The sequence below is a fragment of the Larus michahellis genome, chromosome 2 (genome assembly GCF_964199755.1).
Source record: "Larus michahellis chromosome 2, bLarMic1.1, whole genome shotgun sequence".
NCBI lineage: Eukaryota > Metazoa > Chordata > Aves > Charadriiformes > Laridae > Larus > Larus michahellis.
This window is the reverse complement of record NC_133897.1, coordinates 147,469,178-147,490,096: the sequence shown is the minus strand read 5'-3', so window position 1 is coordinate 147,490,096 and position 20,919 is coordinate 147,469,178. Positions and strand designations below refer to the sequence as shown.

General features: G+C 42.7%; 1 protein-coding gene across 32 annotated transcripts in view; it reads right to left on the bottom strand.

Annotated features, from left to right (window-relative positions):
* The window catches only part of RIMS2 (regulating synaptic membrane exocytosis 2), a 503,494-nt gene that overhangs the window by 472,192 nt on the left and 10,383 nt on the right, over positions 1-20,919 (bottom strand). For 21 of the 32 annotated variants that reach the window (XM_074577603.1, XM_074577619.1, XM_074577609.1 and 18 more), the window contains exon 1: positions 18,958-19,255. The exons of 2 other annotated variants lie outside the window; for them this stretch is intronic. In XM_074577603.1, the coding sequence (XP_074433704.1) occupies positions 18,958-19,127 (170 nt within the window). In that variant the 5' untranslated portion in view covers positions 19,128-19,255. Of the gene's footprint in view, positions 1-18,957; positions 19,533-20,919 lie in introns of those variants that run through there. 9 more of the 32 variants (XM_074577598.1, XM_074577602.1, XM_074577636.1 and 6 more) reach the window with 2 other exon arrangements.

Genomic DNA, 20,919 nt, shown 5'->3' with positions numbered 1-20,919 from the left:
TTGACGTATTATCCACTAAAGATAAAATAGCGCTGAAGTGTTTTATAGTGTAACACAGACAGTAAAAAACTTCCAATCAGAAAGATTCTCTTAATGAGACCCCCAAAGAAATTGACTTTTTATTGCTTATTTTTCAAAAATAATTGACATTTTTCATAAAAATCATATATACAGCGAGGACATTTTCAATTTTTAGTATTAGAGAAACACATGTATAATTTCTCCTTTGCACTTTATTAGTTAAATAGCTTCCTTTTAGCTTTAAAGCAGAATTATTCTTCAAATATTTTTAGATTCAAGAAAATTGGTAGAAAAACTGATTCAAGCAACTCAAATAGTGAGTGTGCTGTTAAAGGCTGGTTAACTGGCTGTAAAAAAAGGAGAATGAGAACCACTGAAATCCCTGTTGTCCTCCCTTTATCTACTGCAAACAAATAAAAACCTAAAGCTGTATCTATAGACAAGATGATGTCATAAGAGTAGATATCAAGTTGCAATTTCCTTCAACTCCCTTACTTTTTATTATTGTGAGCACAATACTTGCTAGCCATGTGATTATTCTTGAACTTTAACCCCAAAGCTTGATCATGTTTGTGGAATGTACACAAGTTTCACTGTTTATTAAAATGCTAACCTTCATACTGTGTGTATTCCACAAACCGATGTGACACAAAAATATCTGGAGGTACAAAGTAGACAAAGATGTGCAAGATTAATGAAGTATTTAAGATATTAAAAAAAAAAAAAAAAACCAAAAATAGAAAGGAAAAAACTCTAGAAGCAAAAGTGAACTTGCTAACTTCTTCACTACTTTGTAAGTTCATTTTTAACAGGTACAGTGAATAGCTTGATTAATTTCAATAGTTATAATGGAAAACCGACATTTTACTCTCTTGCTAGAGCATTCTGGGCAAATTGTCTCACTTTCCTGTATTTATTTTACAGATTTTATCCACTTATCTACATCCAGTGGAACACTGGACATTATGATGTTTCTCCACTTCTAGAGAAGGGAAAACATTATCAATATTTGAAGAAATTACCAGAAAACACCTTACTGTGTAAGAATAATAAAGACATCAGCAAAATACTAGCTGCCAGTCTACAACCCATGCTTTCCATACAAACACCTCCAACTCAAGCAGCATCAACAGTAAATATAAGAAAATTTGGAAGCCTTTATAATGATTATGACAATACAGTATGGTTGGCTGTATCAAGTGAAAACGGCAGCATTCTTATGAGACTGAAGAATACAATTCCAACGTGACAGAATGGGGTTTTTATTTGTTTCAAGATTTCCCCAGGATGGGCACAACACTTCACTTCAGGTTGCTGTTCTCTCCGCTCTTCCACAGGCAGCAACGCCAGTTCAGGAACTACAAATTCCCTGCTTAAATTCTACAGGAGAGCAGCAAGGCTGTCTGCAGTCTCTCACTCCCGCATAGCCATTATAGGTTTTGACATAAATGATGAGGAATAATGGGCCTAATTTTTTTTCTTTGACAGTAAGATTAAATCAGAAGTGATCTAATGACATCAGTAGACTTATAACAGAATAAAAGAATGCAAGTTAAACCAAAATCAGGCTCAATCATTTTATTATGGAAACAAAATTTTCAGGAAAGCATCACAAAAAAGCAATAAAGTGTTTTATTTGCCAGTGATGTCGTTTAACCCAAATATTTTCTTATAAGCTCCATCCATAAAAACTGAGTTGGGGAAAGTGTATAATTTAAAATTAGTCTGTATTAAAATCTATAGGACTGACAGACTTGAATGGTCATCTCCCAGAACACTTCTATATATAAAATAGATATAAAATTATGAAAATTGGAAAATCCTATCTTGTATAACCTAAATGTAAGTAAAGTTAAAAATACTAAACTAGTACTTATATAATTTAAAACATATTTGGAGCACTGGAAGAAATAGATCACTTCCTGGATGGAAAAAAAGTCTTGTTTAAGATGAACATGCCCTCCATAATATCTTCCTTTTTTCAGAATTATTCCATTATCATCTCAGATATGTCTATTGAAGTTCCAGACTCATTTTCTACAGAGAGAAACGTCTAATATTAGTGCATCTTCTTTACATACAGCATTAGGAAGAAATACCTTTTAGTTTTACATTTTACTGTAACACAGACATTCAAGCCAGCGGTACAAACCAGTAATGGAGTCACTAATCCAGTCAGACACTGGACATTTGTTCAACCAGCCACTGAGACGGTCTGCATATTAACCTGTGAAAAGTACAAGCCTACTATATCCTCCAGAAATTTGTGTCTGGTATTTATAGCAAAAATGTTGAAAAGGAACGAGTTAGTTTTAATAAAATTGCTGCTTTCTGAGCGAATATGACATTTTAAAAATGTATAATTTATTCATATTTGGGGACAGCAAATCATTCCAGAAGACTGGGCTTTGATTCTGAAAGGAGGACCATCACACTCATTTGGGGATATAATCCAGGTTAACATGTTAAAATATTGCTTCTCTAGTAATTTTTACCAGCAGTCTAGAGGGGAGGCATAAGAAAGCGGACAGCTGTTTTATTTTTCAACAAAATGCAGATCAAAGATGACTGTTATAGCAATCCAAGAGGAAAAAAAAAACCACCACAACATTTTCTAACCAATAGTAGAATGTAGCTCCTAATGAATACTGGGATAATATTAGCAACCAAGTAGTACAAAATATGTGAATATTTAGTAGTCCTACATAATAGTCCTAGTCCCAATAGATTTATTTCTCTTCTGAAAGAATGAAATGTCCCTCTAAATATAGCACTGCTTAAAAATAAGATGGCTAGGTAGGCATTCAGGAAATTGCTACTAGCATGGTGATATTTTTAATTGCTGTATTTCTCAAACAGTCAGTTTTTCAAAAAATTCAATTAAGTCAATGAGGCTACATATCAGATGCACAAGTCTGCAAGTCTATAATCAATTATTTTTATTACAATTAGAAAAAAAACCAAATACTTTGATGCAACGTTTGTCTTTTTGTTATGCGTTGGCGCGTATAGGCGGTAGCAATGGTAAATTCACACTTTGTGTTTGTCTGCGTAATCTTACAAACTTTCAGTAGTTTGTGCGTTCAGGACCCCAGCATATTGAAAATCAATCATAATTGTTGTCATCTACAGGATTCACTATTTAAAATGATGTTTTAATAACAGATTAAATTACAACAAAGTTATTGATATGTCAATTTTTTAAAAAAATATCAATGTAGCCTACATTTCAAGTATATTGCAAACAATCTTAGAGCAAATGCCATCACATAATTTGAACAATGAGAAGATCTTATCTCCATAGAAAAACTGAAATACTAGGGGCAAAGCAGCTCTCCCGTTATTTTACACAATAAAAAGAGTGTCCGGTCACCTGTGAAAATATAAAAGCTTCTGTGTGCAGCAATTACAACTAGGACCTTTGCAACTCATCTTTCATTATTTATGTCCCAGATCACATTGGAAAATACAATAACACAGCTTTCTAGAGCCCATTCACTTAGCCAGCACCACCAAAGGTATTTCCTCTCTCCTTTCTTTCCACATCCTATGAGCTGAACAAACTTATTCCATTATGTCAGAAAATCAGTTTTAAACGTGTCTGAGAAAAAAAACCTGCACACACTGTTTGATGCAGAGACACAAAACCTAATTCTATCTGAACTAACATCAGCAATGGTCTTCCACCCCCAGTTATTCCACAGCAAAATTCTGTGAGCATTCCGTTTGTTTTCTTCATGATAAAAGCTCTGAACGCTAATTTTGGCTGCATCCACTCATAGACCTCAAATGACACCTTCAAAACCAGAAAAGACTTCATAAGTGTTGACTGCTGCTTTCTCAATGACTGCAACATGAGCAGTCATTGCAGACTGTGGAAATAAAGGTGGAATAAGTCCATTGCTCCCAGAAACTCCAAAAGCACTGCAGCTAATCTCTCCCAGCCCCTCAGTTGTGCTAGCTCAGCAGCTTGCGGGACTGTACAGTAAACCGGATCAGTGCCTTTTTGTAGATTAAAAAAAATGCTCAGCCAAAATGGCAAAGGAGAAAATATTTTTCATCAGCTTAACTTCCCTGAAGCACTTTCACTAGGCAGCTCATCAGACACTTGTACCAGGGCCACAATGGTGTCATGGAGGCAGGAAGGAGCAGCTGGGGTGCCGATGGAGCTGCCTGTGCTGCACTGACAGCACAGAAACACCCAGGGCTCCAGAGCTGAATTTATCCCCTCAGAGCTGCCATCTGGAGAGGCCACTCTTTCTCTTGCTGTGTTGATTCTACAGGGAACCCAGGAAGAGTGGCATCCTTAGGCTCAAGTTAGCCTTTGTAAATATATTTGCAAAATACCGTGGTGGGTTGAGCTTGGCTGGCTTCCAGACACCCACCAAGATGCTCTCTCGTTCCCCTTCTTCATCAGGAAAAGGCAGAAAATAAGATGGAAAAGCTCGTGGGTCAAGATACGGACAAGAAGATTGCTCACCAGTTACCATCGTGGGCAAACCAGACTCCACTTTGGGAAGATTACTTTAAATTATTGACAATTAATAACAGGGTAGGATAGTGGACGTAAAAACAAAACTAAAAACACCTTCCCCCCACTCCTTTCTTCTTCCCAGGCTCAACTTCACTTCTGAATCTTCTACCTCAATCCCCACCTCCACCTCTACCTCCACCAGTGGCACATGTGGATGGGGAATGGGTGTTGTGGTCAGTCTCTAACGCTTCATCTCTGCCACTCCCTCCTCACGCTTTTCCACAGCTCCAGCCTGGGGTCCTTCCCACAGGATACAGTCCTTAATGAACTGCTCCAATGTGCGTCCTTCCCATGAGCTGCAGCTCTTCAAGAACTGTTCTAGCATGGGTCCTTTCCAGGGGGTACAGTCCTTCAGGCATGAACTGCTCCAGCGCGGGTCCCATCACAGGCTACAGGTCCTGCCAGAAAACCTGCTCCAGCATGGGCTTCTCTTCATGGGCTGCTGTTCCTGCCAGGAGGCTGCTCCAGCATGGGCACTCCATGATGTCACAGCTCCCTTCAGGGCACATCCACCTGCTCTCAAGTGGGGTTCTCCACAGGCTGCAAGTGGATATCTCCTCCACCTCCATGGGCTGCAGGGAGACAGCCTGCCTCACCACGTTCTTCACCACAGGCTACAGGGGAATGTGGTCCAGTGCCTGGAACACCTTCTCCCCCTCTTTCTTCACTGACCTTGGTGTCTGCAAAGTTTCACATTTTCCTCACTCTCTCTCACAGCTGCTGTGCAGCATTTTTTATCTTCTCTTAAACATGTTATCACAGAAACACCACCAGTGTCGCTGATGGGCTCAGGTTTGACCAGCAGCAGATCCATTTTGGAGCTGGCTGAAACCAGCTCTGTCTGACATGAGGTCAGCTCCTGGTGTCTTCTCCCAGAAGCCACCCCTGCAGACCACCCCCAACACCTGGACACATAAACTCAGTACAAATACTTACTCTATACCAAAAAATAAGTGATACAATTTTTAGTTATGGATCTATCTTCTATACAAATTCTTAGGTAAGTTTTTGTTTATTATGGCACTATGAACATAATTATGAACTAAAAGGCAAAGAATAATTGGATTGATGGGCAAGAGTTCAATAACAATTCTTTCCTCCCTTTGTTTCACACATGGAGTAATTGTTTGAAGAAAAACTTTATGAAACTGAACTAAGGGTAGAATACATTTCAGTAATGTAAATATAGAATAGTTTTCAGTAATGTAAATATAAAAACTATTATGCAGATGTTCAAACCATCCCTAAAAAAGATACTAATGGTGACCAAACATATTAAGCAGTGGAAACGCACAGTAGAGCTCTTGTATAAACCTCCTTCCACATCATGATAAAACCATTCAGTAACTTTATAGATACTGAATAAAAGTTATTTATGTCCAAGATGACAGAAGATATTTAATGGCAATTTCCCTCTTTTAACACAAGCCACCATCTTTCTTGTGGGCAGCTTTACTGAACGCTCAGCAGTGCCAATGGGAGGCAGGAGCTGTTTTAAAGTAGGTCATCGTTATTAAGTTCTTAGTCTTACTTGTGTTAGGAACAGCAGCCGCTTTGAAAGACAAATTTTTCATGAATTACTATAGTAAAACACTCCTAAGCCCGTGTTAAAGAAAAACCTTGTAGTTATGAAGAGTGTCAAAAAATGCTAACAATTCTAAATTGCTCTTTCTCATTTAACCTAAGAATAAAATTAGAAGTATATTATTCAATTATTTTAATAGTAACAACCAAAAAAATATACAACGGTGCCTTTACTCATTTAATGACGCACTTAACTAATGAATTTTATTGGTAAACTTTCAGGAAATCCTTTTTTATTAAAAGAGTAGATGTTGTCATTTGCAAAGTATATTGTATATTCTTTATAAGCACAATGGTTAAAAACTTAAAAAAACCCAAAATGATTATTAACTATTGAAGCATGACTCAACTTCCATAGTGAAACTCTGGTTTCAGTAAATGCTTTTTTTTTTTTAAAGTACTATTAGGCAAAATTATGAAGTCTAAACAAAGGCACTATTCTAACACACACTCCTTTTAACTAATGAATCTCTTACTTGCAAATAATTTGTCCTGCTTATTTAAGAAATAGTTGTTACTTATGTCTGAGAAGTTAAGTTGGGGCGTAAGCATCAGTGTGATCGTGGCCTAATTCTACAATTATAATCATTCTTGTTTGTGCAGAACAAATATAACCATTCATACTAATAGTTAAAAATCTAACTAAATGCATATTTTTCCTCTCCCCAAATAAAAGCTTATTTTATACAAGACAATTTCTGTGTTATGAAGACTTTTCAAGTGTATAACTCAGGCCAAATTTTAGACAAGAACACAGTAAATTCTGTGGAAGACATGTTCAAATAAACACTACAAAGTAGCTAAAAACACTTATCTTCCAACCACACCTAAATAAATTCATAATATATGAATGTACATCAGTGCTCAGCTACAGCCCATTAAATTTCATTCATCTTTGGCCACCTGCATGTTCAGATATCAAGCAGACAGAATAATCCAACGCTTTAAAATACCAAGTACTTTCTCTGTACTCTACCCTGAAAATACCTTTTCTTGGCTCAGTGCCTTCACAGCACCCTCTACAGCATTTTTTCAGATAACAAGGCCGGAAAAAATATATTTGAATTTTCTGATACACGTTTTTAAAGATGGAAGATACAATTTTCAGAAAGAAATGTGGGTGCTAGGTAAAAATGCGATTTTCTTTCAATCATATTGGGTTTTTCTTAACTTTACAACCCGCTAATGTTTGAATCTCCCTGGCCTTTTTGGTAGAGTTCAGCAGAATAATTAAAATTACTGCTTCACTTGAAATATCTTCTGATGTGATATACATTAGCGTGGAAGTAATATCAGCCCTTGAGAAATATTTCCCATTCGGTTAAATTTAGCTCCTCAACCCTACCACTTAGATGTAAATCAGACTATCAGCAAAGCATCCACATGCATAATATTACAACCAATCCAAAAAGCCAGTAAGTTATTATCAGAACAAGAAGCTTCATTCTATTCATAGATTAAAATTAAGTTCTTCTTTTTCAATAGCTCATATTATTTACTGTGGTATTTCAAATCTGTAATGCTACAAGTAGTTTGAGAAGAAGTAAGATTTTCCTGAAGCGCTTTAACTTTAGTACAAAACACGTGTTCAATAAAAGTATAATCCTCAGCCTTCTAAACGTGACAGTGATGCTATTTTTCTAGCTGTTAGATAATACATGGTTCAGCTGTCACTTACTGTGCAGCAGTCGGTTACACAGAATGAAATGAATCATAATCGCAATGACTAACCAAATTAATGAAATCATGCTGAATCAAAACCCATGCTCCCAAACTGTCTTCAGGCCTGATTCAGCAAAAATATATTTGATTTCTATACCACACAACATTTTCCACAGATACGCGTTTATCCAGGCTTTTAAAGCAAGAAGGTGATGAATTCAGAATGCATAGCAATGAGATAGTGTATTTTTACAAGCTACTATCAGAAGTGACCTATCAACCTGTAAATACACAGTAGCTAAATAAATATTATTAAAGCAATGGCTAACTGGCAGAAAAGGAGAAATTCAAAGCATAGAATCATCATAGAATGGTCTGGGTTGGAAAGGACCTTAAACATCATCTAGTTCCAACCCCCCTGCCCTGGGCAGCGACACCTCCCGCCAGACCAGGCTGCTCAAAGCCCCGTCCAGCCTGGCCTTGAACACTTCCAGGCATGGTGCGTCCATAACTTCTCTGGGCAGCCTGTTCCAGTGTCTCACCAACCTCACAGTAAAGAATTCCTTCCTCATTTCTAATCTAAATCTCCCCTCTTTCAGTTTAAAACCATTACCACTACAGCATAGAAGACAAAGCACATGCTGAAATCTCTCTAACTTCCATTGATTCATGGCAAAAGAGAGATCGTGTGTGAGTTGTGGAAAGAAATTATCAGCTTATATTAGTTTATAGAAGTTTTTTTCACATCTTAATATCACGCTCTTTTAAGTTTACAAGTAGTAGACAAATCCTGTGTTTGTAACTTCTCATCTAGCAATCAGACTAGCTGCAACTATGAGATTCTATCTTCTGGCTTAAAATATCCACTAATCATTCTTATTGGTGAATGGCATGTGAAGATTTTCTTTGCAATGTACCTTTTTTGATAGGTCTGCTTAATCCCACATGCTGGAAAGATCTCGTATTCCACACTCTTCTTTTAGATCTCATTCTTCGAAGGCCTTCTGAATTTAGTATAAAAGATACATCAAATCCTAGGAATAACCTTGGACTAGAAGGGAAACATACTCAGGTTCCCAGCAGTAAGTCTTAAATAGTAAAGATATGGCTAAATGAGCATGCCCTAATTAATAATTGATTGAAATATAAGCAAAAGATGCAGACTGACAAACAGGCTTCTAAAGAAATCTGGAGAACTATAAAAGTCAGCACCAGCAGGGAAAGTGGCTACGGCATTCTTATAAGACCAAATAGTGAAGAGTTACTCTCAAAGCCGGAACTCTGAGGGTGAGATTCATCTTACCCAGCTCAAGATGACTACAAGGTAGACCTCTATGTCGGACACATTCACTCTATCTTCTTTTTAAGGCCATAGCCAGAAGTGGGCTCTGCAATTCACCTGGCCTGTTTGAAATGTCTAATTTAGCATGAGATGGATCACATCCTAAAGACACCTTTTTATTTCCATTTGCTTTAAATTGAATCTAAGCAATTTCAGATGTAGATGTCTTACACTGTAGATATTCACATCTGGTCAGAATCCCAGAGATTCTCTGGGCTCAATCCTTAACCCAAGCTCTAAATATAAATATCTAGATGAAAAAGATACCAAAACAGAGATAATAATTTTCATTAACCAAGAAGTTCTATGAGTGCTGAACCTAAAGAAGTCGGATTTCGTGAGGACTCACAGCTAATGATTGATTTATTTTGATGACTGTGGTTGGTTATCCCCTATGAGGACTCCTTGGTATGTAATATGGTGCGAGCAGACTTTTCCACAGTCAGGAATGTGGACAATCCCTTTCCACTACCCATCTACTTATTTTCATTAGACCCTTACTAATTAAGTATCTTTGGGATCTTAACTTTCTTGTCAAATGTGTTGTAAGTCAGCCAGCAGCTTCCATTTATTCCGCACCTACTTCCCTTACAACAGTGTAGCAGTTATGTCTTTCCAAGGAGGTGCAAGACCTGTGTTGTAGACCCTTCTCAGCTTGCAGAGATTTGAACATAGCTCTCTCTTCCCTATGGGCAAAACTGGAATAAGATCATTCTGCATCCTACCACTGAACTTGTGCAACTGTGCAGTCAGGAACGTGAATGTATGGACAAGCAAGAGAAAGTCTGAATAGCTCTCTGAATAGCTCTACTCTCTAGAGGCAAATCCTCATTCTTGCTCCAAGGGCTGTTTGTGCATTTTATTTAAGCACTCTAATGCAAAATTCGTAAGAGGCACCTGATACAGACAGAATACAACTCAACGGGGATGAAGACAAACACTCTGCATAGCTGAAGTAATCAACTTCAAAATACAAAATGAGAAATGATCGAATCAACAGTAGTTCTGCAGAAAAACACGTGTAAGGTATAGTAGTAGATCACAAGCTAACCATGAGTCCATAATGCTATATCACAATAAAAAACCCAAACACACATGACACTGACTGTACTGATACGGTGATATCTTTGTGCTCTCCCCATAAACTTTTTTTGGAATACTGTGTCTGATGTTGGACATTCTATTTCAAAAAAGAGACATTAGAAATTATATAAAGAAGAGCAACGAGAATGGCCAAAGTCTAGAAAATGTGACCTGTTGAGTCTACAGAAAGGAGACGATGAGAATCTACCAGAGGAGATATGATCACATTTGTGAAATATATAAAAAGTTGCTGCAAACAGACTGCTCTGCATTTCCATTAAGGACAGAGTAAGTGGCAAATGTCAGGAAAGAGATGTAGGGTTAACAGTAGGGGAAAAAATCTAATGGTAAGGGTAATGATTCTGAATAACTTAGACAAATTACGCAGGGAGCTCAAGGAACCTCCATCCCTGGTTAGGTCAGTAGTTGGATTCGATGTTCCCATGCCTTTCAGTAGTAAACTACCAATTGAAAAAACTGTAAAAGTTTCATACTGGATCCAAGAGCTTTACCCTAAGATCTGTTTGGCCCACTTCTCCTATGTAGGCAGCACAGCTCTCGCAGAGCTGATTAACTCAAATTCTGTGTATTGTCCATTATGTGCCCTGGCCTCGGCCATGGCGCCTGTTTATTTCGGCCTCGGCCTCGGCCATGGGCCTGGCTAGGTGGGCCCTCACAGCTGGGCATCACTAGATTAGACAAACAAGTGTCAGGAATTGCTGTCTTACAGCTGGTCATACCTCGAGGCAAAGGATGAACTGGGAGACCTCTTGAGGTCCCAACCAGCCCTATTTTCTATTATTCTATGTGTTATCTGGGCTTTAAACAGCATTACTTTTCACTGATCCTCTCTGTAAAGAGAAAAATGTATAAATGCACCAAGAGTTAGAGAAATTCTAACACACTGGAGTACTTATTTGTGAAAGTTACATGAAATATGGTTGCAAAATATTTAGAAAAAAAAAAAGGCTGACTGCTTCTAACTCACAATATGGTTAAGATAATACACATTCTAAAGAAAGACTTCCCTCACAAATACATCCAACCAAAATGCCACATTATATCAAATACCTAGCGACGCTATGTGACCTGTGAAATATTCTGTGTACAAATACAATATAATATTTGCTATAAGAAACCATTCACCTCAAAAATATTAATGTTAAATAAAGAAAGAATAAGTCATCAGGAAGTATGTAAGCAAATTCATATGAGATTTAAGAACCAACCCCATAGAGACAGTAAAAAGAAAATAACTTTTTTATGTTTTATTTAAAGTTTAAAGATTTTCTTTGTGAATTTTCTAAGTAGAAGTGCTCAGGCTTTTTTTGAAACACAAGTTTAGCTCTCGCTAACTTCTGCTAAAACAAACAAGATATCTCACTATGGTTTTAATAAGAGTTTAAAGTCCAAATCAGAGATATTCTTTAGGGTCTCATACCAAAACTTCAAAACTAAAGACACATAAAATAGACTGTTATAAACTCCGTCCGTATCAAACTGCATGAATTTTATTTCAGTTTATTGAAATACAACTAAGATCACTCTGCGAACATGTTTAGGCATAGAAATGTGATGACAGCTGATATTTGAATTCAAGACTATAAAAGAACTGTCTTCCACCTTCAATTAAAACAGCAGAGAACAGTATAAATTACTTTGAACTCTTACTCTCCAAAAATGATACGTATTAACTTCTTAAATGCACTACAACTCCCCTACACAATCTTGCATTGTTACATCAGCTCTTATAATCTCATTCCTGACTGATCCCTTTGCAGCTTCAAGACAATACCTTGGAGAAACAACATCACGAGGAAACAGTCACAACATAATATCATGCAGAAGCAGCTTTTCAGCACAGCACTGATTCTGCAATTTTATTGTGTCATCAGAAGTTTAACAAATCAGAAGATGCAGTTGATGGAGTTTACTGAGTTTACAAAAGCACTACCAGTTTAGATGTAAACTGGTTTTATTCACAAACTATAATATACCCTCAACAGACAGTTCTACTTCAAGAATGTAACAGTTCCTCCTGTTACATCACGTAGTCCTACAAAAGAGAAAAAAATCTAAACTCTGCAAGCATTGAAAACAATGTGGTTTGATTTAAACTTAAGATTTATACTATGAATTAATTTGTCTGAAAGACAACTGGTTTTGAATGCCATTTTTAAACAATTAGTATTTAACGAGATTCCTCCCGCTTATGAGTCTAAATTAAGAAGACACACTTTTGCCCGCTTTTAAAGAAATTAGGTTGTCTATGATAACTTGTAGCTATTAACCATGATATAGTAAGACATATGATTAAGACATCCCACATGATCTAATCTTAACTTAAAAAATCATCCCCACTCCAAAGCTCATTGTTAAGGTGTAATGTCTGTTGCAGTCAAACAAGTATAGAAGAGACCATAACTCATCATTTCTTGTGTTCTTTTGGGTTTTATCTCCCCAAGTTCCTGTCAAAAAAGCCATCAGAGAAGATGTTGGGGGAAAAGGAAAGATGGCAACACAAAAAAAAATCCTTTTTGGAAGAGGTAGGCCTAATGGACTTAGAAACTTCCATAACCTGACTGACGGTGAATACGGCAGTAAAACTTTAAGGAAGGCAGTAATGCAGAGGGGTGAGAGGAGGCATTCAGCTGAAGAAAATTCCCAAGCCTGTCAGATCTACCTCACAGATAAAAACTGTGCATTTATATACCTGGCTAATTTCACATTCCACTGGATTGAATTTCAAAGTTCAAACTATTATAACTTTTTCCTCCTTATTATAGAACTTTGAATATATGCAATTATTTTAAAATTTCATCGGCAAGGTAAAAACACATTTTATATCAGTTCTGTAGTAACCTACCACTTCTGTGTATTTTTGCACTTACAGTATATACACTAATTAAGCTGTTGTTTCAATGGAAAAATCAATTATTTGACATTCTCAGTTATTTAGACGTTACCCAGCTCACAGATGCATGCAGTCAAAATCCGGAATGGACCATTCAGTCCCCTAACCTCACCTCCAGAGACCACTGAATTTCACCCAGTCACTGCTTTCTAGGATACAGTCCCAGCACCTTAAATTATGATCTACACTCTTGTCTTTCAGATGTAAAATTAAATGTTTTCTTCTTTTTGTTTCAAAGAAGTGCAAAAGCAGATTTATTTGACAAGATTGCAGAAAGCACATACTGGCTGGTGTTAAATATCTATTTTTGGGGTTCTTTGTTAACTAAATCCTGTACCAGCTTTTCTATTTTTCGGCCTCATATGATGTCAGGCCTTTCTACATCCAACCCATCCTGCTTGTACGTCTTGAATGCGGGAACATCAGCACTATTGCAGTCTTCTGAAATTTTACTCAACATTCGCATTAGTAGGCCCAGTAATTAGTGTAACTGCCAGTCTGTATAATCTCCAAATACATTCTGCTTAGTCACTAAGAGGAAGTACTACTGCTATTATTTGTAGACAGTGCCCAAAATTGTGCTAGATGCTTTAGAGAACAGTGGTAAACACTGGGTCTTCTTGAAGAGCAAATGGTACAAGCCGTAACATCCTGACAAGTATTATCTACAATATAAAATGTCTAAGCATGTGGTAAGAGGGAAGAGTAAGGAATAGTGACAATTTTGAGAGAGGCCCGAAAAGCCGTACAAATTGTTGAAACGAAAGGGGAGATGATAAAGAATATTAGGAGGGAGCAGAGTAGGAAGGGGAAAGGGCAGAGAAGATGGCAGGGCAGGACAGGGCAGGGAAGGAGGCAACTGTCTTCCTCAACAATATCTTTTTGTTTAACTACCACGGAATCACAGAATCAAGGAATCACGGAATTTTCAGAGTTGGAAGGGACCTCTAGAGACCATCTACTCCAACTCCCCTGCACTTATTTTACAGTGCATGAAGTTACTACTTTTAAAGTCACCTTGACCATATTTTGTTGTATAATACATAGAAACAAATGCAAAATCATGAGTGGTGTAACAATGGACTGTTCCGATCAGCATTCCAGATTCAGACAAAACAGTTACGGAAGCATAACTTAAACAACGTAACATTGCCTGGAGTCCTAGTTTACTATATGTAGCCAAAAGTAGATCTTTTTGCATTACGCTATAAACTTCAGAAATTCCCACATACATATCTCTGTTTTCAAAAAACAAAAATTATAATCACCACCTACGTCTCTGTCATCCCTCCAGCCCCAAAACCCAAATCCTAAACATACAATGCTTTTAAAGAAGTGTAGAAGAGCTGGTTATTTATAAACCAGGATAATTATTTATAAAGCAGCACAATAGCTTTTTGAGGCAGATATTTACACTGCTGTGACTCACAGCCATCAATCTATTGCTTCCTCTCCCCCCGGCCCAGCTTCCTGCCCCACATCTCACTCACCCATGGTGCCATACGGAGCCCACACAGTCTAGCTTCTTTGAAGTCTGCTTGTCAGAGATTTTATTGCAGTCTGTGGAGCTACCCAATTTTTACAATGGCTGTGCAATCACGGACACAAAAACTGAGCACACGCAAGGCTGCAGTCAGTCGTGCCTTCCTAAAACTTACTGTGGACTTGACAGTGGTGGCTAATGGAGAGCCACCATTCTCTAGCTAGCCCACCATGTTACCAGCTTTCTTCTCCCCTTGGATAAAGCAGATGACAATGACAGCTGATTTCAGCCACACACACACATAGAGAAGAGATCTTTTGTCAGGAGCTCATGGTAAACCTGTAATGCTTTGCAAATATATGAAAAGCTGGATGATTTTATAATGAAGTTTCTCTTGGGAAAAATAGTCTTCTACTGAGACAAACTGTCTCAGTAGAAGTAGATTCATACCCATAAAAAACTGAAACGTGTGTATTTTCAGAGCTGCAAGTCTGACTTTACAAGGAGAGCATTTTGTCCTTAGAATAGTTAGGCAAAGGAGCTGGAAACTCGTGACACTGCAAGTAGAAAAGTAAATATGCACATCACACAGGCTGAAATATAAGTCTTCACAAATAATGTCAGCATCCTAACATCTTCTACAAATCTTTTTTCTGTGTGCATGCTCTCAAGCCAGTCTTTTGATATAGAAATAAATCACAAATTAAAAGTAAAAAAGCACAAGAGTGATCCCACAAATCAATCCGTATGGAGGAAATGTGCTATCTAAAATCTGTTAGAAGGCTCACACACACAAAACTAGGATTTATAAGAGGAAAGACGTGCATAATGTAAAGGAAAAGCCATCATCAAAAGTTCTATTCTATATGCATGGAAGTAAAACACCCACAAAGATAAAAGTTGAAAATATGTAAATATTCCTGTAACAGCAGAGAAGGACTTACACCGCATGTACAGGTGTAAATTCACTCTCTCTGAGTGTCGTGCATTACGCATATTAAATATTATGCAAAATATATGTTCAATAACCTTGTGAAAAAGGCACCTTCCTAACACATGACATTCAAAATGCACTCCAAGGGTCCCAAAAATTCCAGAAGAGAGTCAAAGCAGCAGAGTTTGCTGCCCATCGTCCTTTTTAAAGAGAAGCTCTGCCAACAGGAACACAGTGCACAACTGTAGCTGGGCGTATTTCACAGACTGAACCAGGCCAAAGGAGAGAGCAAATCTGGAAAGCTTCTGCTTTCCATGCCATCATGTTCCAGCAAATCCTGGCAAGAATTCATGCTGACCTGATCACTATTCCTACAGATTACAACTCAATACCATCTGCATTTCCTTTCCCCAAAAAGAGTAAAACAGGCAGAAGGAGAAGAAGTTATGTATCTATTTTAAATCCACACATATTTACCCCAGGGAGTGAAAGGAAAAGAATAAATAGTCCACATTACAGATGTGAGTCACACTACTTAATGCACTTTTGGAAGATGCTCAAATACCACAGTGATGGGTACAGCATAAGAGTTTGAAAAGCACAAAATAGAAATAGAATGGAGAAAGGAAGCAGAGCCCAGGGACTAGCCATTCATACTGACACTCAATTACCATAAATTATAAAAAAAAAAATTAGAGGAAATACATGCTTGCCCCTTTCTACAACATTTGAACTGTTCTTGTGATAATATCTCTAAATGTCAACTCTTGTTTTCAGCATCCTTTTTTATCCTCACATATTTCTCCACGGAATGAAATGACACAATTTTATTGCTTAGTCAGACAAAAATACCTTCCACTTCAAAAGGAGCTTGCCTTCGAGGAGAATTACACTTGAACAAAAACTGCAGGATTTAGCTCTGTATTTATCTCTATGCAATAATGGTAGTTCATTCATATAAATATGGGGCTTTTTCTTTCTTTTTCTTTCCCATCTCTTGACAGAAGGAAAACACCTGCCAAGAGAATTAAACTCAGTAATATGTACCTAAAAATGCAGAACAAGCTCTGGTATGACTTTGGTGGAGGGGTTGTGCTTAACAAATCTGTAGATATTTTCAGATTACACAAGTACCTGATGGTTCAAGGAGCCACTTCACGAAAAATTAAACTGGTGAGTTATTCATCTGACATCATATCACTTCTCAGTATCCCGTAAAATATTGTGGGCCATCTATCCAAATTCCATTGACAAAAGCATTTCCCTGAGAGAGCTGGTTTAGGTCATCCTTTGTGTATAAACTTTATGCCATACCATTTCTCCCACAGCTTACACAGAACTTGAAGCTTTAGTGGGACATAATGAGAAACTAAACCCCACATGAAGTTTATAGTTTATCTTTAGATTTGACGAAGACCTTTCTTTTGTCTATTGTCTGCTCCCGAGATTCTAAAGATTACAAATGAAAACAGTTCTGTTTCATTCCTTCAGTTGGTTTTACCTTGTCATTACTTGAGAACAGTTTGTTCTTCATTTGTAAGCTTAACAGTTCAAGCTGATCCTAGTATCATACTGAAATCATACTTTATATTGGATCATAAATATTATCATCTGCAATAAAAGTTGCCAGGAGCCTTCTTCAAAACTGTAATGCTATTATTATATATTTAAACTGCAACTTGAAAAATCTTCCATTTTCTTCTTTGTTAACGATTTTCAAGAGTGTAGAGATTTTAGACAAAAATTTGCATTTTTTTTTTAGATGCCACAGGACTTAGCCATGTGAGGGAGTTTAAATTGCTTTAAAATAAAATGTGATACTTACAATAGCAAGCAAATTGTATTGCATGAGACTGAGAGGTATTTAGTGATAAAATGAGGTATGGCACTTTATTTCCAGTGCTCACATTACACTGCCATTCTTCCAAATGTTCACCCAATAAAATATCTTTTTAAACAGGCATTGGAATGTATTTAGGAGATCACCTCACAGTTTAGTAGCTGTCACACAAATGCTATCTGAAGTTTTCATTATGGCACTAACAATAATGCAATGAATCTTGGAAACAGACTTCCAAACTCAGCAACTAAAACCCAGAAGACAGCTTCCAGGTACCGAGCATGAAGGGCCAGTTAACCCTTCTAAGACACAACGCTAATTTTGGTATGAAAAACTGCTTAGTCCTTCAGCTTCACGGCACTCCTAAAAGTCATGTCCACGCCACCAGTAGCCTTGCTTATTTTCAAGCCGTTAGAAGCCAGCGTGACTGCTCCGCCAGCGAGGGAGAACAGTTTGCTTGAGTTTGCTTAGTGCCACGCCAGGGAAGGACATGACCCATGTCGCTCACCAGAGCTGGACCCCCGTGCCGCCGACGCGCCCGGCTTCCCCTCGCTGCTGGGGCACGGGAGGAGGGAAAAGACCGGGCGTCCCCGTCCCCCCGGTGCCCGGGCAGCAGCTGCAGGACCAGACCCCGCCGCACGCCGGGACGGGGCCGCCCAGCACCGAGCAGGGCTGCAGGGGCGGCCGCTGCCGACAGCTGCCGGTGCCGGAGCCGGGGCTCGGCGGACAGCTCCCGGGGCTGGAGCGGACAGCTCCCGGGCCGGGCCGCGGACAGCTCCCGGGGCCGGGCCTCCGCGGACAGCTCCCGGTGTTGAACTGGGCCGCGGACAGCTCCCGGAGCCGGAGCCCCAGCCCGTTCCCGCGGCGGGCGGGCGGGCGGCAGGGCAGCCCCGCTTCCCCCGGCGCCGGGGCTCCCGCTTGGAAAGAGCAGCGGGGCGGGGGCGGGCGGCAGACACGTTGTCGGGGGAAGATGGCGGCTGTGGCAAACCCACCCAGCCAGCCGGCCGGAGCCTAGGCCCCGGCGGTCCCTCTCCGCCCCGGGCGGCCGCCGCAAAGCCGGGCAGGGCCTCCGCCGCCAGCCCGGAGCCCGCCGCGCCCCCGGGACGCGGCCCGATGCCGCCGATCCGCCCCCTCCGGCGGCGCCAACCGCCGTCTCGACCCACCCTCCCTTCCCCCTGATGGCACACGCCGGGTGAGAACGGCACCTGTGCGGCCATGTTGGCCGCCTTGCCCCCGCCGGCGCCGGGGCGTGCGGGGCCGGAGCCGCCGCCCGCCCCGCCGAGCGCGGCTGAGGCGGGCAGCGAGCCCGGGCCGCGGCGCCCTGCCTGCCCGGCGGCCTCCGGGCTCCGTCTCCGCCCGCTACGGTTCCCCCGCGCCGCGCTCCACACTCGCCCGGCGCCGAGCAGCCGCCGGGGCACGGCCGGCGGCGAGAGACAACCCCGCCCGCCCCCGGCCGCCCGGCTCCTCTCTCCCGCCCCGGCCGTGCCGCCCCCGAGGCCGGGGAAGAGCCCTCCGCGGCCGTGGGCCGGGAGGACGAGGAAGGGATGCGCCCGCCCTTACTTGAGCACGGATTGCTCCTTCTCCTCTTCCTTCTTCTGGCGGTCCATGACGGCCAGAATGATCTTCCGCTCTTCCTCCGTGAGGTGGCTGAGGTCGGGCATCTCGGGTTGAGAAGCCGGCGGAGGCTGAGGAGGAGCGGGGCCGCCCCGGGGCCCGGCGGGAGCCGACATGTTTGGTGGGAGCTCACCGCCGCGACGGGAAGCGCTGCCCTGACTCCAGCGGCCGCGGCGGCACCAGCGGGAGCGGCCGCCGCCGGCGCCGGGAGAAGCACATACAAATCAATACCCTGTAATCAACCGGCAGCCTAATGACGGCCCCGCCGGGGAGGGGCGGGGTGGCCGGCGGCCCCGACCTCGCACCCACCCTCCCGGCCGCCGGCTCGCCGAGGGGCAAGCGGGGAGGACGGGGAACGGCGGGGCCCAGGGGGGCAAGCAGGGGGAGCGGGGAGGGGAGAGGGCAGCGCCGGGAGAGGAAGGGCCGGAGGCGGGGTGGGGAGGGAGAGGGGAAAGGGCAGGATTAGCCGCGGGAGCGCTGTGGTTTGGGTGCGAGCGAGATTATCCTAACTCCGAGCACCCAGCGGGGAGCGGGGGGACGGAGCCAGCGGCGGGGGGCAGGAGACAAGGGGGGGTTGCAGGGGGGACGAGGCGGGGGGCGGGCGACAGCGGAGCCCCGGCGCCCCGGGGCGAGCAGCGGGGGAAGCCCCAGCGGGCGAGCGCCAGTCCCGGCCGCCGGCCGCGGCTCATAATTCCTCGCCGCTATCCATGGAGGGGGCCGCGGGGCGCCGCGCCCGCCTCCCGCCGCCGCCTCCCGCTCCCGCCGCCGCTTCTCGGCCGCGCCGCGCCGCTTCCTGCCGCCGCCTCGCTTGGCTGGTGCCCTCTCGGCTGCGGGATGTAGTCCGCCTAACCCATGGCATGGCGGAGAGCCGGAGTCACGGGAGGGGACTCCGCATCGCCCCACCGCCTCCCCCGGCTGAGCGGCGCGGGGCCCGGCTGCCGCCCCTAGCGGCGCTGGGCGGCGGGGGGCGGCGGGAAGGGGGGGAGGAGGGGGGCGGCTGGCTACGCTCCTTATTTATTTATTTATCCCCGCACAAAAAAAATGGACGCGATAAAAATCACGCGAGGAAGGACAAGGAGGAGCCAAGGCACCGGCGACGCGCTGGGAGGACCGAGCCCGGCGGCCGCGCGCGGGGGGAGGTGAGGAGGGGAGGGCGGGGAGATGCTGCGCGGCCGCCGCCCCGGCCGCTCCCGCCGCCAGGGCTGTCCGGGGGGGCGGCGGAGAGGGGAACCCGCTCGGCGGGGCCCGGCCCCGAGAGCAGCCCCAGGGCGAAAGAGCTTTTGGGCGCGAGCGCCGGCCCCGGGAGGAGGAGAAGGAGGATGCAGCGGGAAAGGCGAGGGGAGAAGCGGCCCGGGAGGGTGGCGCGGCTGCCACAGCCCCGTCCCCTCGGAGGCCCGACGGCGCGGTCTGCAGTTTAGGCTGAGAACCGGGGAGCAGCCGGGCGGGCGCCCGCTCCCCCGGGCCGGGAGCAGCAGCGCGGCTGGGCCGTGCGCATCCCGCCCGACAGAGCTGCTGCTCCGCGGCCGCCGACATAACGTCCTGCGGGAGCGTCCTTCAGCCAGCGCCAGGTGTGAAACCCGCCCCAGCGTCTGTCTGGACAGATTCCTCCAACCCAGAAGAGCAGGAACGTGAGCCCGATGAGAGGAGGCTGGAGAAGGAAGTCCTCCTCCCGCCCTGGAAACCAGGCGGGGGGTGCAATAAACCTCTCGAAACGCTTTTGGTACCTGTAAATCCCTCACCTCAGCTGTCATTTTGGTGGCAAGAAGTAATTTCTGGACAATGCTCAAAATGCTGTCCGGCCCAAATAAATGGGAAATAACCTGTCCAAGAATGCTGAAGAAATGATTCAATCCAGATCTGTGGGTTTTCAATCTCTTTACAGACAGTAGAGTTCTACCTGCTGTTCCC